The sequence below is a fragment of the Corvus cornix genome, chromosome 1A, assembly GCF_000738735.6.
Source record: "Corvus cornix cornix isolate S_Up_H32 chromosome 1A, ASM73873v5, whole genome shotgun sequence".
Classification (NCBI taxonomy): Eukaryota; Metazoa; Chordata; class Aves; order Passeriformes; family Corvidae; genus Corvus; species Corvus cornix.
The window spans coordinates 44,927,576-44,945,252 of record NC_047057.1 but is presented as its reverse complement, the minus strand read 5'-3'; the positions used below and the strand labels follow the sequence as shown (position 1 = coordinate 44,945,252).

At 39.0% G+C, this 17,677-nt stretch overlaps 1 protein-coding gene and 1 non-coding gene across 2 annotated transcripts; one reads left to right on the top strand and one right to left on the bottom strand.

The window, feature by feature from the left end:
• Positions 1-1,544: 1,544 nt before the first annotated feature.
• On the bottom strand, positions 1,545-1,616 carry TRNAD-GUC. Its single transcript has one exon. It is a non-coding gene; the product is annotated as a tRNA-Asp (tRNA).
• Positions 1,617-1,808: 192 nt separating this feature from the next.
• On the top strand, positions 1,809-16,801 carry LTA4H (leukotriene A4 hydrolase). The gene is made up of 19 exons (XM_039570939.1): positions 1,809-2,039; positions 2,994-3,124; positions 5,269-5,389; positions 5,855-5,923; positions 6,605-6,709; positions 8,993-9,045; positions 9,686-9,758; positions 10,072-10,212; positions 10,428-10,451; positions 11,430-11,500; positions 11,614-11,725; positions 12,557-12,701; positions 12,782-12,885; positions 13,243-13,313; positions 13,544-13,598; positions 14,441-14,536; positions 15,049-15,131; positions 15,867-15,971; positions 16,281-16,801. The coding sequence occupies exons 1-19, from the start codon at positions 1,893-1,895 to the stop codon at positions 16,399-16,401; spliced, it is 1,827 nt and encodes a 608-aa protein (XP_039426873.1). The 5' UTR covers positions 1,809-1,892; the 3' UTR covers positions 16,402-16,801.
• Positions 16,802-17,677: the final 876 nt, after the last annotated feature.

The window sequence follows — 17,677 nt, the reverse complement described above, 5'->3', positions numbered from 1 at the left end:
GCAATAGACCTACTGAAACTCCTTTCCTGTCCTGAGCTAGTTTGGCCATGTGGCTCTAGTCTAGCCAGTTTATACAAAGCTCCAGGGTGTCACTGTGGATGGTGCTGGCAGTCCCCTCTTCTTCATGTGCTTCTCACATTGCCATCTCAGATTCACATCCAGATGGGATAGCTGGGGCGGTGGGATGATCTTGAGAGGCCCATGAGCTTTGCCATCAGCTGGTGAGCCCACAGAAAGCACCTCTTGGTCTTGCACAGTACGTCAGGCCTAGCATTCCTCCTGTGCCCTCAGCTCCCCACAGCTCCTGTTGTGCTGCTGTCTTGGCTGTGCACACTTGGGCTGAAGGTGTGCTGCTTCAGGAACAAACTTCTAAGGATGACAGAGGTTAGACTCTGCATTTGCCATTACATGTCCGTGCTTTCCAGCAACGTTGTGTCAAGAGTAATTGCCCTTTGTTGCCAAACTTTGCTGTCAAGTTCCCTCTTAGCTCTTATTACACAGAGAAAATTTCTCTTGTGTATATCCTCACTTGAGTGCTTGCTGCTGTTTGTGTGGCTGATGCAAGGTCGCTTATGGTACAGAACAATTTGCTTTCAGTGTGCAGTTCAGGGCATCAAATTAGTTTTACTGAAACTGTCTGAGTGCATAAAGCCAGGGCCAGAGCAGGGCTCACCAGCCTCCTGCTCTGAACACTAGGCACATGCACCCTCACAGCTGGGTGTCTTGCCCTTTTGCCTTGTGTCCTAATTCCTTACTCCTTTTATGTGCAATTGGCCATGATGCTATTTCCTGACTTGGAAAAAGAGAAATTTGGGCAATCATATTTTACTGCTCAGCATCTGCTGACCTCCCACAGACAGGAGGAGATCTCTTTTAGTATCTTTTTGCTGAACTGTGAAATAAATAAATAAATAAATACATACATACATTTGTGGCAAAAGGATTAAAAAAGAGGGGGTGCCTAAAAAAGCATTTGCAGTGATAGTAAGTAAAGGTAAGCAGAGATGCTGGAATCTCACAGCTGTTCTGCAAGCTACTCTTAGCTAGTGCACATACGGGCTACAGCCAGGATCCAGTGAAGCCTCGGGGCTTTCCAATCACCAAAGTTCTCCCTTCGAGGACAAAAATGTCAGGCTGTGTTACCACAAGCCAGGACATGGCCTCTGGTCTTCCCTCTTCTGCTGTGCCTGTTTGACCTGTCCCCCTTCCCATCGTTTCTAACTCAGGTGAGGCTGGGTTAGGTGTTTTCCATCTTGGTTTAAGAAAAAGGATGAATGTTTTTGAAAGGTTTAACCCCTTTGCACAGCTGTTTGAGCCATTAAAATATGAAAATACTTTCCCTGCAGTTGATCTTGTGAGACCCTGCATCTACCCCAGCCCTGGAGCAGTGAGGCAGCCAGATCCGGATGGGTTTTTTCTCTGTTCTTCCTATTTCAGAGTCGCAACGCTTTTTCTACGGCTGTCTAGGAACAGGTTTGATTTCCCAAAAAATTTATTTTGTCTGGGGGGTAGAGACAGCTAGTAGAGAAACAAAAGGCTTGTACCTCCCCGTCGGGGAATCGAACCCCGGTCTCCCGCGTGACAGGCGGGGATACTTACCACTATACTAACGAGGAACTGTACTGACGAAGTGCCTTCAGCAGTGATTATATTCTATTTGGTCGCTCGCAGACTGGTGAAGGCCAACTCGGACCAACCATGCTTCTTGGTTCGCCCACCCCGCCTCCCTCGCAATGCACCATGGGTTCTGTAGTTTTCTCGCCGTGCTCCCCTCCTCTCCGCGCGGAGGGCGGCACTACACCTCCCAGGGGCCTCCCCTCCGCGCTGGGCGGCGGGCTCTGTGCTGCCAGCGGTGGCCCGGCCGGGCAGGGCGGGCACACGGCGCGTGAGCGATGGCGGACCCGAGCTCGTTCGCGTCTCCCGCGTGCTGTCTCACGCGGCACTTCTACCTGCGCTGCCGCGCGGACTTCGGCGCGCGGGCGCTGCGGGGCACAGTCGCCCTCACCGCGCGCGCGGAGCGCGAGGCGCTGCGCTGCCTGGTAACGGGGGGCGGGGGGGGTGAGGGCGGGGGGCGCGAGGGGACCCCGCGGACCGTGAGGGGCGAGCCCGGAGCCCGCGCTGCCGCCGTCTTCCCTCTCTCCGTGTTTCCCTCGGCCGTCGTCCCGCTCCTTCTTTCCTTCCTTCCCTGCCGCCGCTTGGCTCTCCCCCGGACCCTCCGCCCCTGCCTGCGGCTCGGCTGGAGGCTGACAACGCCTCGCAGCCCCCGGTTCCCGCTTAGCCCCCCGGAGCCGGCGAGGTGCGCAAGGGACTGTGTCTCTTCCCTTTAAAATGGGAAAGAGCATGCTACCGAAAAGATAGGAATAAATCACTCGAAACCTAGATTTAGGGCTTTTTTCACCTGTGTGTTTCGTTATGCCGGCTGCTTTCTCTGTTATCTCTGCAAGTAGGCATATGAACCTCTTAAGCTTCTCATTATATGCGAAGCTTGGGGGGTGGTGGGCTTTTCTCATGCTGACTCCATAAAATTCCATGTGATTGGCGCTTATTTTTTTAGGAAAAGAGCCCAGTCCTGTTAGTAATAAAGAGTAACGCCTTGTTCGTGCTAAAAATGAGTACTGCGCTCTTTAATTCATCTTCCATTGCATGGAGGTCTGGATTCGCAGTGGCGTGTTCCAGGATGGAAGCCTTAGCAGGGGCTTTTATACTCCTCTCCTCATTTCATAGCAGTACTGTGGAGTTGCTACCTTTGTAGTTTGTTTAATAATCTTACTTTTATGGTTAGAAGTTAAGTTTTCTTCCTCTTTCCCTTCCAGCTTTCCCAGATCAGTGCTGCTCTCTTAAAATGCTGATTCCTGGTGGTCAACAGTTAGTCACCTTTTCTGCTTTTACTTAGTAAATACTTTTTCCTTCAGAGAGACTTGTGTTTAAGATTTCATAGTGCTGTATTTATTATTACATTATTTAACTGGTGTGCAATATGTTCTTTATCACAGGTCCTGGATACAAGAGATGTACAGGTATTTAAAGTGACTGTAAATGGACAAGAGGCACAATTTGCTTTTGGAGAAAAGCACAGTTTCAAGGGGACCCCCCTAGAAATCACGTTTCCTAACGAACTAAGAAGGTATGCACTTTTGCCTGTTCCTTTAGGTTGTTTTTAAAATGCACTGTATAAGCTACTTGTCTGCCTGTAGGGTTGTTGAGTAAAGCTTGCAAAGGGACTTATAAATTAGAATTTAGGGTAGTGCATTCATTTGGTATGATCTTGTAGATTACTGTCATATTTGGCTTTCATTAGTCAAAACTTTGCGAGTCTTTGTACCTGTCCCCAGATTTTATATCTTGTACAAAATTACTTATTAAACTGAGTAGCAAAATGATGTGTAATGTATCACAATTTTTCCAGTGCTTATCATCAGTAACATTGTTTCGGCTTTAACCACCTGAATTTTGTCTAGTTCAGAATTGTTACAGTGCAGTGCTCATGGAGCTACAGCCCCTGTTGGATCTTCTTTTATACAGGGGCTGGTTCTGCACTCTGTAGAACTTTGGGGTATTGCTATGATTAGATAGAAGCATGTTTTCAAATCATGAAAGTTTTATTTTGCTGACTATGCTAAGTCGAAGTCCCTGAAAACTGGAACTTGAGTTTCGGCAGCATGATGGAGAGTGGACTAACCATAGTCTACCTCTTAAGCTGAATGTATTAAAAAGCTGTTGAAAATTTACAGTATGCTTTTTGGCAGTTTGCTTTGCATGTTGTAACTCGATAGCTCAGTCCTCTGTGGTGCCAAAGTTGAAAGCTGTGATTGTATAAGGAAGTTCCCTTGTTTGAATACAATTGAATATTAAGTTGCTTCTTACTTCTTATTGTTTGGTTTTTAGAACTCATTACTACCTCTAGAAACTCTTTCAGTTTAGTCTGGTTTCCAAGTTGGTTTTTTTTTTAATGTTGTACTCTGAATTAGTGCGATTAAGAAACACAAATAATGAGGAAGAGAAAGGAATGTCATAAAATAGCTGTCCCTTCTGGAGAAATACTTATGGTCTGTTATGAAACTGAACAAATGAAGTACTTGAGCAAACAGGTCACATCAGAAATATGCACCTGTTTCTTTTGCTGCCTTTTTTTTTTTTAAGTGCTTTTTTTCTTCAGCCTCCTTTTTTTTTTTTTAAGTGCTAAATTTCCTGGTAAGAAAAAAAAAGAGGGAGGTATGAGTTGTGATCATAAGAATTTGTAATCTTGTGTGAGACATAGTCCCCCATGTAACTATCAATAAAACAGCGATAGGAAAGGGTAGGAGTTACAACTGAAAGTCTGATTGTTCAGAAAGCAATGTGCCTTATGGTAATATCAATTATTTTCCCTTTTCTTGTCTAATATGTACTTTGGAATACTGGTTATAAACCAGATGTGTACACCTGGTCAGTTTATCTAGTGTCCAACTCCTGTAATTAGCTGAAGTTTGTTCTGATTTATGGCTGTATTGTTTATTCCAAGAGTTGCATGTATAATCTGGAACTTTCTGAGAACAGAAGCAAGTACTTCCATGTGCTTTTGGTGTCAGTGATAGTTAGGGTATGTTTTTAATAAATAAGAGTATGAATGTGTCAGGTTTGTATGTGTTGTCTTGTTAGCAAACTGACACGTGTTTTGCACATAACTGTTAGTTTTTACTTGACACCAGTTCTGAAACCCTGAATAAAACTTGAACATTATTTATTTTTCTTGTGAACCCCTACTGTTAATAGGAATTTTCTGTAATTACTGATAATTTTCAGGGTGTTTTTTTCTTCTTAAGGGTAATACTTGCAGAACATTAACATCAGATGCAAAATCTAATTTTTTTTATCTAAAGAATACACATTCTATGTTATTCAGTCATGTGTCTTCTTATGTAGGGTTTTGCACCTTTTTGTGTATTGCAGAGGGGTTTTTGTACTTACATGTACAAGGTTAGTTATATACATGTAGCTGGTCCAACTAGTTTAAAGAAAAGGCCTGTGCTCTCCTTGAAGAGAGAAGTGGAAAAGTTTCTGGTTAGTAAAAACAATAATAAAAGTGCCTTGGGACGTAAAAATTGAAATAAACTAGCCATTTTTTAATATCATTATTGAAAGGGAATAATTGCTTGTATGATGCTTACTCTCATTTTTAATGCTTTTGAGACAGTGCTGCAGACCTATTTTCCAGACATCTTTGCAGAGGAATTTCAGTGTGATCAGGATTTGTGTCAAAACAGTCTGACTGTGTTCTTTATTATACAGGGGACAAGAAGCAATTGTTGAAATCTCTTTTGAAAGCTCTCCACAGTCTTCAGCTCTCCAGTGGTTTACTCCGGAACAAACTTCTGGAAAGAAACACCCATTTCTCTTCAGCCAGTGCCAGGTTGAGTTCATTTTTTCCAAACTTGTTGACATACCACTGTAATTTCCCTTGGTTTCTAAACAACTGGGGTGAAAGGCTAGAAAGGGAAAGAACAATAGTCTGTAACTTCTAGTTGCATTGTCAAAGGTCCTAAATGAAAACACTTAATGTCAGGGCGTTGAGATTTTATTATATGTTCGCAGTTAGTAATTCTGGAACTGCTTCACCTGCTCCAGTATTCTTGTCGAAGAACATATGGTCCTTTACAACCAATATATGTGTCTGTTGATCTGTCTTACCTACTATTATTCCTTTTACAGAGATCTGTAAGCTCTAAGTGATAGAAGTACTGGCTTATAGATAATGAATTCTCTGGAGGAGCTGTATAGATTTCCACTGTAGTGTATTAGTTGATTTATTTCTAGTCCTCTGCATTAGAAAGACTGTTTTGTTTCATCTTTTTTCTTTTCCTTTCTTCCTCTCTAGGCTACCCACTGCAGAGCCATTTTCCCATGCCAAGACACACCTGCTGTGAAACTAACCTACTTTGCAGAGGTAGATGAACCTAAGTCATGTGTCTTAACTAAAGACAACTGCTACAATGGGTGAATTTATATTGGGTCTTTTGGTAGCTGCCAGCATGTGGCATAATATGAAAACAGAATATCGACTTTCAGCTTAATGTGAGAGGAAAGAACTGCTGATCTTCTCTGTGGCAGTTCTCTAACTTTACCACTTCCTTTTTGTATATATCAACTCTTTTTTCACTGATATGTGTCTATTTCCGAAAGGAAATAGAACTGCAGTAGTAAGAAAGAAATATGCTTTAAAATCAGGAAAAGCTGACAGTAAGACAGCAAAGAGTGCTGTAAAGTAAAAAATACCTGAAATGGCTCTCATGTATGCCTTAAGTAATATAGTTTGGTACATAGTTAGGGGATTTTGCAGTCCTGGCACAAACAGCTTTAAGGAAGCAAAAAGCAAGGTGTGCGCTGTGACATTACAATTCAGTTGTCTGAAGAAAGTGAGCCTTTTAACTTCTGTCAGAGGTACTCCTCTGATTAATTCAATATTGCCAGTCTTCAAAACAACATTTTCCATATGCCTTATGTTCTACTTGACAGAGATGACTTCACAACAGAACAAATCTGGGCTACTCTTTGTTATCAGCTGCTTGTAGTATGGAGTGTAATGCTGAGTGCCAGCTGTGTTGCTCATAGTTGGGTGCCCTTTCAGATATCCGTCCCAAAGGAGCTGGTGGCTCTGATGAGCGCTAATCGCGATGGAGAGGCGCCCGATCCAGAGGACAGCACTCGCAAGATTTACCGTTTCAGCCAGAACGTAAGTGCTCCAGGCTAGGCAATGGCTGCACAAGGTCTCATTCCTGACCTGTGCAGCTCACAATTGCCTCAGATATGCTTTTGATGTCATTGATAAGTCATGTGACTCATGATAGGTCTTTGCCACTTTAGAAATATGAGGTATTATGGAACTCCAACTTTGAGAAGACAACCAGTAAGCGCTGGTGGTCTTTTTGGCATTCCTGGAAAAGCCAAAGTTGAATTTTGAAAATGTTTCATATACTCAAGATTAGTCCTGTCAAAACCCTTTCTGTCTGCACTGATTCTTGGAAAATAATGCAGATGCAAATAATATGGGAGCAAGTCTTGGAAAACAGACCCTGCAAATTTTAAGCTCACTAAGATCTAAACAGTGAAACTCAGCATTGGGACCAGTTTTTAGCTGGATGTTAGGCAAATTCCTACAACAGGTTTTTTGAAATTTTTTTTTGAATGTGAAAACTTTGGTTTCTATGGAAGGTATCTCCAACTAATTAAAGATTACTGTTCTCTGGAAGTTTTATTAAGTGCTGTAGCTAGTCTAATGATTCCACTGCTCATAAAGCAGCAGTCTTGATTTCCTCTTCTAGCATTTTTGTTCTCACAGTTTTTTGGGTTACAGTTCGGGTGTTTATGGGGTCTCTTGGTGAGCCTAGTTCATTTATCTGAACAAGCAGATAAATTAACCTGAGATCTGGGCTGGTGAGACTTAATGACTGCAAGGAGGGATGGGATGATGTGATTGGAGGAGAGATGGGGAACGTACTCTGAACCGCAGCAGCTGTCGGGTTTGATTTGGCTGCTGTGTGAAACCTGAGAGAGGCAAGAGGGAGAGAGCGGAAAAAACATTCCCGTATCTGTGAGCTCATCAGTAGGCAGTGCTCTGCCCTCTCCATGGAGCCAAAACATTTGCCACTCTCAGTCTAATACAGAAGACTTTTATGCTGTGTGTGTTATCTAGAAATACACTGTTGATAAGCATGGTGGACCTGTACTAGAAATAACATTTAGTGTAATTGAAATTATACTACACTTTCTGATCTAGAAAACCATTAGTTTTTTAGAAAAGACATGTTTTTCTTTAAACAAAAAAATGCATTAAGCACAAAATACATAATTAAAAAAGACAAATGCATGAAAAAGGACATGCACATCATCTGATGTACAAAACCATGACATTGATTTGTTAGAAGTCTGTTTCCTTAGATGAAAAAGGCAAATGCATCAAGCTCTTGGATATGTATGTATGCTGAGCTTGCCTAGAGCTACCTTTTTTCTCCTGCATAGCCAGGCTGGTAAGAAGGGTAGTGGAGAACAACCTCTGTACAACTGAGTTTACAGCCCAACAGTCATTGACATTTGAATTTCAAAATGTCAGAATGGCAAATTGGACATCAAAATGTGGGGTTGTATTGGTAGTCTTTTAATAACTTGTCTATAACATAAGTCAATGGACTTTGTTCTTTTCAAGAATATGTTCTGTGGGTTAATAGGTAAAATTAACACATCCATGATGATATGGGTATTTTAATAAACAATACTTAAATGGTTTGTGCCTAATGGTGGAATAAAATTTTCTGAAATTTTGTCTCCAACTAATTATAGTTTAAAGTCTTTCTTATTTAACATTGTTTATTCAGATAAAGTGGAATTTTTACAGGGATGGCTGTATTATCCCTTTTTCTTTCCAGAGCACTTGGAGAAAGCATTTCTCTATAAAGATTCTTCAGTCAGGAGTTTTTTCATTAAAATAACAAATACTTAGATTTTATTTTAATTCCAAACATGGAAATCAAATATATACATTTTGATTTTTCCTGAATCTTTTGTCTCTAATCTATTTATATCCATAAATATTCTTGTTTACTTCATTAAAGCTCTTCCTGCATCTTTCTGTGTGACAGAACTGCCCTTTATCTGAGCAGTATCTCTTAACTTCTCCTTCCATAAAATTGAATGGAACTGAAATGGATATGGAAAACTTACTTTCTTTTGAAAAGAAACCAAACCAGCAGGAATTTTGTGTGCAGATTTTTTCAAAGAGAGATGATATTTACAGTTTTGTGGGTTTTGCCTGAAATATTTGTGAAACAAGTACATCCTGTAGATAAAGGAGTATCATCTGGGGAGAAAGAACAATGTTTTTGAAAAAACAATGCCTGCCTTTAAGGCAGGAAACTATGGAGGAAAACTTCTTTATTTACATACCTTTGTTCTTCTCTGAGTCAGTAGTCTGATAACTGACATTACAAATAAGATTTATTTTTCTCATGTTCTCCACTAGGTTCCCATACCTTGCTACTTGTTTGCTTTAGTGGTTGGAGCTTTAGAAAGTAGGTGAGTGAATCTGTACAATGTATAAATATTAATAACTATAATAAATCTTCTGAGTTTTTTTAAAATTTGTTTCTTGGTCTTATTTCTGAATTTAAAGGGTCTTAGAGGTTCAGTTAACCTGTTTATTTGTATCAAACTGCATGTATCTTGATCTGGTTTTGAATAGTTTTTTAAATTTTGCTGTAAATTAGAGAAACAGCATAAAGAGTTTGGACCTAAAAAAGCCCTTAGTGGTTACAATTTAGCACAGGGAATAGATCTTCTTTCTTAGGTAGCAGATAAGCCTTGTCATGTACAAAAGGCAGAAAAGTAAGGCTTCAGCGTCATTTCTCATGAGCACAAGGTTGTGTTAATCTAGGCCACAATAATGCCTTTATGTTAGGGCTTGATAGCATTTAAAAATCTCTAAGTGGTTTTCCTATTCTTTTGTGCTGAGCAGTGTGTGCGTGTTGTTTGTTTTGTTTTCTAAGGCTTTGCTTCAGCAATGGAGAGGAAAAGCAGACAAAGATTCTCTAATGAGTTTTCTCTGCAACATGGATTACTCAAGAGCAGAGTTACACATACACTCCCTGTATTAGTTTCCCATAAAATTATTTCTGGTTCATAGTGTTTTATTGGCATTTATTTTTACTTTCAACAGAAAGATTGGCCCAAGGACACTGGTGTGGGCTGAAAAGGAGCTAGTAGATAAATCAGCCTATGAATTTTCTGAGGTGAGTAGTTAACAACAACAAAAAACAATGTTGTAAGATAACTATTTCACATAGTATTGGAAAAGAAACAGACTGCAGGTTGCTGTTTTGTTCATCTTTAGTTCTTTCTCTACCTCACATCCCCCAAAATGCTGCTATTCTATTGCAGTACAAACTTAGTACTGAAAATACATACTGATATAGTCCCATATTTATTTTACATGTGGGACTTGCCAAGGTGAAAGAGAACAAAATACGGGATCAAGAGCTTATTATCTGTTCAGTGTTTGTAGTCAGAAGTCATCTTAGAAACTAATGTGAATTCTTGTTTCAGGCTGAAGCTATGCTGAAAACAGCAGAAGATTTGGCAGGACCTTATGTGTGGGGACAGTATGATTTGTTAGTCTTACCACCTTCTTTTCCTTATGGTGGTATGGAAAATCCTTGTCTTACTTTTGTAACTCCAACACTACTGGTAAGTATAGCAGTGGTAAAAGTCAGTTTTTCCCTAGGGCTTGCTTATCAATCAGGTGTTGGATATTAATGCACAAATTGGTTTAGTGTTCTTCCTAAAAAGACCGTAAATGTTCGTGCCTCCTTTGGAGGAATCATACAAGAAACTGCATAAAGTGGTCTGTTTTGAGGTTGACTTGGACTGACAACTAACTTGTCTTTCCCTTTTCTTTTTAGGCGGGTGATCGATCTCTATCAAATGTAAGTCAAAAATAGGTTCATCTCTTCAAGTAGAACACGACTTGAAGTTGTATCTTAATTCCTTTATAATAAATACCTGAAAACTTGGTCTCTTTTCATTGGGGAAATTAGAAGTTAAGGGAGTAACTCAAGAAGTCCTGCAAAAGTGAGTGTTAGTTTTAAGTGAACTCTATAAAACTGGAGACAGTTATTTTGTATAATGGACAGATGGAAATAACATGGGTGCCTGTAAACATAGGGAGCTGACTGAGGTTAACTGCTCAGTAGCTCTTTTCCTGTCCTGTTAAACCACAACACCTGTGTATAGATACGTTTAAAAATCGCAACTGAATTGGCCTCATCGAGATTGTTACTAGAGAACTACTTCTTCTCTGTGTGTGTCTGTGCACTAGAACTCATATTATATACAGTTTTCTTCAAAGTGGAAATAGTGAGTACAATTTGAGTAAATTAATTTTTTTTTCTGCAAAGTTGTGTACTCCGAATGCAGTTTTATTGCCTGTGTCTTTCTAATAGACTGATGTACTGCTAAATTAAAAAAAATATTGTCTTAAACCAAGAATGCTGATATATTTGACATGGATACTTTTTAACGTATCATGCATCATATCACCTTTTTCACTGCAGAAGTTGCTTGGGTGGGAAAGCAGTACTAGTCCATCACTTGGTATTCTGTATTCTGAAATGTGATTTCATAAACAAATTACCTACACCAAGCTACCAGAGGAATTATTTTTGTTGATCAGTGTGGCTCTGTGGCTTGCAGGCTGGACATGGAAAATTATTTCTGTCAGCTAGGGTAGTGTTGGTCCTCTGCTTAAAAGTTATATGGATAGGTCTACATAACTGTGAATGCTAACTGGCTTTGTGAACATAACATAGTAAATGAGATCTCATTAGCATTTTATTCTTTCAGTTGGGACTTGACTTTTTTTTTCCAAAGGAGTCTAAATGGTAGATCTGTTTTTTGTGTTTTAGGTTATTGCTCATGAAATTTCTCATAGCTGGACAGGAAACTTGGTAACCAACAAAACATGGGAGCATTTTTGGTGGGTATGATGTTCAATGCAATGCAAATCATATTTTAAATTTAATCTGTAAAGAGACCGACTAAATTCATTTTGCCATCCTACCAGTGCTGACTTTCTCAATGTCTTCCCAGGCTGAATGAGGGTCATACTGTATACCTGGAACGCAGGATTGGTGGTCGGTTGTTTGGTGAGCAGTTCAGGCACTTTCAGGCCCTAGGAGGTTGGCGAGAGCTGCAGAATACGGTAAACAGCTTTAAAGTTACAATATGTGCTTCCCACAAATCAAATTTGTCTAGTCAGCTTCCCTAATGCTTTCTTATTAGAGGATGAACAACTTTGATTCCAAGGTGTTTGATTGCTACCCAAAGTAATATCTTAATATACCCAGATTAGATAAAGCTTTTTGAATTGTTTTAAGCTTTTCTGTATGGATGAACATCTTTACAGCTTCTTTTGGTTTTCTGGGTATGGCTAAATTGCAGTATTATCTGTTAGCATACTGGTAAGCAGCTGAAAGCTTATCAAACTTATCTGCAACCATGACCATCAGAATTTCCAGTGCCTCATGCAAGCAACTGATTTCTTACTGTCTAAGAGGGTTGTTTAGTTTTGTGTTTTGGTAGCATAGTCAAACTTCAGTTTTCAGATTTCTAGTCTCTGATATCTTCCTAGTTCCCTGAGCAGCCTGAAGTCTGTTCTCTTCATATCCAGAGCTGAAGTTTTGCTGGCGCTTCTCCCTCTCTCAACAGAGGTTTTAAATTTGAAGGCTTAATGATGTAGTTCAAATAGTTTGTTAATAAAGGGCTAAATATAGCTAGACTAATAGGTGCTCATGGTTATGACAGGCATGATAATTATTTGCTTTGAGACAGTTGGAGCACAGCGTGATTGGTTCTGAATTTTAGTAAACTAAGGTTTGTGCAGATTCAGAACTTCAGGAAAAAGGAGGAGAATGCTTTGAAAAGAAGCTGTCTCAGTTTTGGATGGTTTATACCTTTATAAATAGAATTGGTACAGATCTGCAGGAGTGCTAGTTTTCCTAGATTAGTATGTGTTCTTGTGTTTTTGACACAGATAAATACTCTTGGAGATAAAAATCCTGTAACTAACCTCGTCATTAATCTGGATGAAGTAGATCCTGATGTTGCCTATTCATCTGTGCCATATGAGAAAGGCTTTGCTTTGCTTTTTTACCTTGAACAACTCCTTGGAGGACCAGGTAAGCGTTAGTCAGATTTTATATGTTTTTGTTTTCCACCGGAATTTCAAACACTAAACATTTTCTTTTTTAACTGTTAGATGTCTTCATTGGCTTCTTGAAGGCTTATGTTCAGCAGTTTGCTTATAAGAGCATTGTAACAGAGGACTGGAAGAATTTCTTGTACTCCTACTTCAAGGATAAGGTTGGGTAGTATTTAAAACTGATTGCTTGAAACCTTTCAATTATGTTAAATTATTACTTAGGTCAGAACTTATTAAAAGACCAGTTCTTTATATTTCTTTTTTTTATTTCAAGAACTTAATAAGATGTAATCTGGCATCTTATGAAAATGGGTTTGCATTATGATGACTTTTTTTTTCTTTCCTTAGAGGTGATTGCTTTGTTTTGAAGTAATTTGTGTAGGATTCTCCAGGGTAATTAGAGGAATGTTATCAAAACAAATAAAGAGATTGAAACTAGATTTCATTTTCTCAAAAAAAAAAAAAAAAAATCCTAAAATCGCATTTAAAATTTAATAAGGTTTTATGTTGCTTTGTAGGTAGATGTTCTTGACAAAGTTGACTGGAACTCATGGTTTCATGCTCCAGGAATGCCACCGGTGAAGCCTACGTAAGCTGCATTCTTCTATAGTTCATCTTTTCCTTCTCCAGATTGCATGTGATTTTCCAGTCATGAAGCAGTCTGTAAACAGGGTGAAAGTCTTCTTATAAATGTTTATTTGAAAACACCCTAGTACTATGTAATTGTATATAGGAGTAAGAGTAGTCACTCTTAACATTTTCAGTCTTTTATTCTGTGATTATTTCATTGTATGAACCTTCGTTTTTAATATTTGACAGGTATGATATGACACTATCAAATGCTTGCGTTGCCTTGAGCCAAAGATGGATCCAAGTGAGTGGTTAAAGAAAGCTGAGGTGTCTCTATCTTGAAAAGCTAATTCTCTGTTACACAAAGTGAGCCATTCTTTCCTGAAATCTCTCATTTGCTGAGAGTGTGTGTATTTATAGTCATAGTATGGCTGCCAGGGATTTTGCATTTCGTAGACTAGACCTTCATCATAGCCTGGGGATTAGCTGTGACTTCTGTCTGTGAAGTGCAGTCCATATTTTAACAAGGTACAGAGCCAGCTTCTTGTTACACATGTGTAGTAACCAAGTAGAAAATACTCTTTTGAAACCCTGATATTATGGCTTGATTTAAAAACAAGTGCCCAGGTACCTCTACATTACTTACTTTATTGTATTAGCAGTAGTTCCCCTATGGTATACTGGAGTTAGTATGCATTTCCCATCAAAAACTTGTACATAAATTATATTAATTAATACCACATAATTTTCTCCTCATTTTAAGCATAAAAGTCATACAGCTAATAGAGGATTCAGCATAGCTTCCTTTTGTTGCCTCTTTGGCTTTGCGCTGTACTTGCATGCTATCTTTTAACTTTCTTCTTCTTAATGTTACTTTTTATAAAAAAAGTACTTTATTTTTCACTTAACTAACAGAAAGACAGTGGAGATAAAAAGATCAGTGGAGAGAAAATAAGTGAAGAATGCAAACATCAGACAACACCTTAAGTCCCTCCCTCCCCCTTATTGTAATATCCTGCCCAGATACAAATCAGTATCTTCTTTATGTGAAATGACTCAACAGTAAGTGTGGATGTCAAAACAGAAAATTACATCTGATGGTACTTTGAAATACTGATTAAAAATTAAGTAACTGTTTTCTTTTAGGCAAAAGAAAGTGATTTGGGCTCATTCAGCTCAGCAGACCTGAAGGAAATGTCATCTCATCAGTTAATTGAGTTCCTGGCACTGTTGCTTCTGGAGGTAAATGCACACCTGGGATGACTTGATTCTGGTATCACAAAGCAGACACAGAAGCTCTACTGTGCTTTGAAATTAAGTTACTCTTTTTCTTTTCAGTTTTGCTAAATTAATCTGCTCTCATACATAGTTACTGAAACCTTCAACCTTTGCCTCCCTTACTATGTCTGGCTCTTCAGCTAATAAGCAACATACAGAGTATTTTGTATTGAAAGCTACAAACAATACCATGAGGTGTTTGAATCCATCTGTATTGGATGTTATAGCAAATAAGCTATAAATAAAATTGAACAAAAATACTTTGTTTTGAATGTTTCAGTAGTACTGAATGTAGGAATTATTTATTCCTTCCCCCTTCCCATACACTATGAATAGAAGAAAGGAACAAATGAAATATTTATCATGGTAAGACTTCAATTTCTTTGTAGCATCCATCTTCTTGAATTACTCTGTTTATTTTTGAAGTGTCTGGCTTGAAGTCTTCCTCTGGCTTATTCTGGCAATTTCTTTTTCAGGCACCTCTTCCATTGTCACATGTCCAACGCATGCAGGAAGTATATGATTTCAATGCTATAAACAACTCTGAAATAAGATTCAGGTTTGTTCTAATATGGGCACTTTTCAAATCTTAAATGCTTTCTTAAAACAAGGTGTCCTGCTTCATCTGAGACATCCTGTTTTACAGAACTGGTGCGGGATTTGGGTTTGGGGTTTTTGTTGTGGCTTTGTAAATGCATGTGCAAGCATCATGCTGACCAGAGTGGTATCCTGCTATTTATGAATTGGGCAAATGTAGCCTAGTAGAAGAACTCAGTGGACAGTGGATTAGCTGTTCTTTATTTTCATCTGGCATGCTAGTAAAGGAACCTGATGACCTGATAACAAAGTATTTTGAACATATTGTATACTTTGTATTTCTTGTAACAAGATCAATTTATTTTTGAAACAAAACAAGCACATGCCAGTATGGTGACATTTTATTTGGGTGTGTGTTTGTTTGTTTGTTTTACCTATTGGTCAAACGGGACAAGTGCTGTATAATTCAGTTCTGAGTGATGCAACTGGACACTATTGTAATATAAAAAAATACATAGCTGCAGAAAATAATCCTCCATTCCAGAGGAGCTGCATTCTTTTCCTGTTTTACAAAAAAGTTGATGTTTGTAATGTGCTAGTCAAACACTGAATATTTTAGGTTGAACTTAGCTAGAATCTCATTCCCATGATGACACAGCAGTGGCCAAAGCATTTATGGGAACAGAATCGTTAGATAACCAACCACCACACTACCACAAATGAAATTAAAAGTGCACATTTTTTCGTCTGCTTCCAGATGGCTGCGACTGTGTATCAGGTCCAAGTGGGAAGAAGCTATTCCTCTGGCTCTAAAAATGGCAACAGATCAGGGCAGGATGAAGTTTACTCGACCACTGTTCAGGTAAAAGTAATCTCCAAATTGCAGGAGCTCATGCTGTTGGCATTTCTAGTATAATGGAATGTATAATACTTGAAATGCATTTATGGTACATGTTGAAGTGGTACAGTGCAGTCTCTGTATACTCTGAACAAACTTATCTTCAGAGGTGCTTTCCACTTGCTGACATTTTTTTGCATAGAAGAAAGCTTAGTCCCAGTATGCACCTTAAGGCGAGGCTTTCAAGGGAAAAGTAAAACCTTGGGGAAATCCCTGTTGTATTATTTTTCTGGATTTTTGTAATGGTGCCTCCCCCTACTCCTTCTTTTACAGGGACCTTTACAGTTTTGACAAGAGTCAGGATCTGGCTGTCAAGACATTTTTGGAGCATAGAGCCTCTATGCACCCTGTCACTTCAATGCTTGTGGGCAAAGACTTGAAGCAGGACCAGTGACAAATGTACTGATTTCTTTGAGATTTTCATGTTGCTGAAAGAAGAGACTGGTTGTCCAAGCTGTTGATATGTGTGCCTGATTATGCCATAAAATGCTTTGCTGCTTTGGTACTAATGTAACTTAAAATTAATTTTCCAAATCAAGTTCAGTACTTTCTATTTTGCAATTCCAACTAAAGCAGAAAAATTGCTACATCCCTGGAATTGAGAGAATGTTTTTGTTACAAGCAATTTTTAGAATACACAAAAACTGTTCTGAGATGTGATCATTTGTCAGTGATAGAATTGAAAAACGTGGAAAATTAATTGGTGGATGGTATGGCTCCTTGTGCACAACATTCTTTTCCATAGCAGTGGTTGAAACTTTAAGTATTTAAAAAATAAATCTTTTCATTCCCTACTTGTCTGTGTATTGATCTGTACAAAAAGTTTTGATTTAATAGTTTTATTTATTCTTCGTTGTTGTGGGAGAAATTTTTATTATGAGTCCAAGAGGACAATGAAGACCGAAATGATTTTTCAACCCACTATATATTTTCAAAACTTATTATTGCAGGGGGGGCTAAAGCCCAAGTCTTTCCTTATCCAGTTTGATTTTTTTTTAATATTTCCATTTCTTAACCAGTTGTGGGCACTACCCCTTATGCTAATATAACAACTTAGAGGTAAGTTTAAAAACAATGGGAGAGCTGTTTTTCCTGTATTTGTCAATCAGTTCAAGCCAATGGTTTAGATGATGCTGTGGAGAATGCTGCCATCTCTAGGTTGGGTTTTGCAGTGAGTTTGACAAGAACTGCTTCTCCTGGAGATGATCAGTTGCATAAATTAAATCTGTTGACATAGGGATAACCCTGTCAAGGAGTGACAAAACCAAAAAGTGCTGGTTTAGGGGAAGAGGGTGGCAATATAAGTCGTGGCAAAAGGCTTGGTTTAATACTAGTACTTAGGATGAGAGGGGAGAGCCTTTCAGCTGATTTATTTCTGAGTTTTGATCCGTATAAACTTTCAACTTGTGGTTTAAACCCAGGCAGTAACTAATCCCCACGCAGGTGCTCACTCACTCCCCCTATGGGATGAGGGAGAGAATTGGAAGAGTAAAAGTGAGAAAACTCAGGGGTTGAGATAAAGAGGGACAGTTTAACAGATAAAGCAAAAGCTGCGCACACAAGCAAAGCCAAACAAGGAATTCATTCACTGCTTCCCATGGGCAGGCACGTATTCAATCTTCTCCAGGAGAGCAGGGTTACTCAGGGACACAAATGCCGTCACTCCAAAA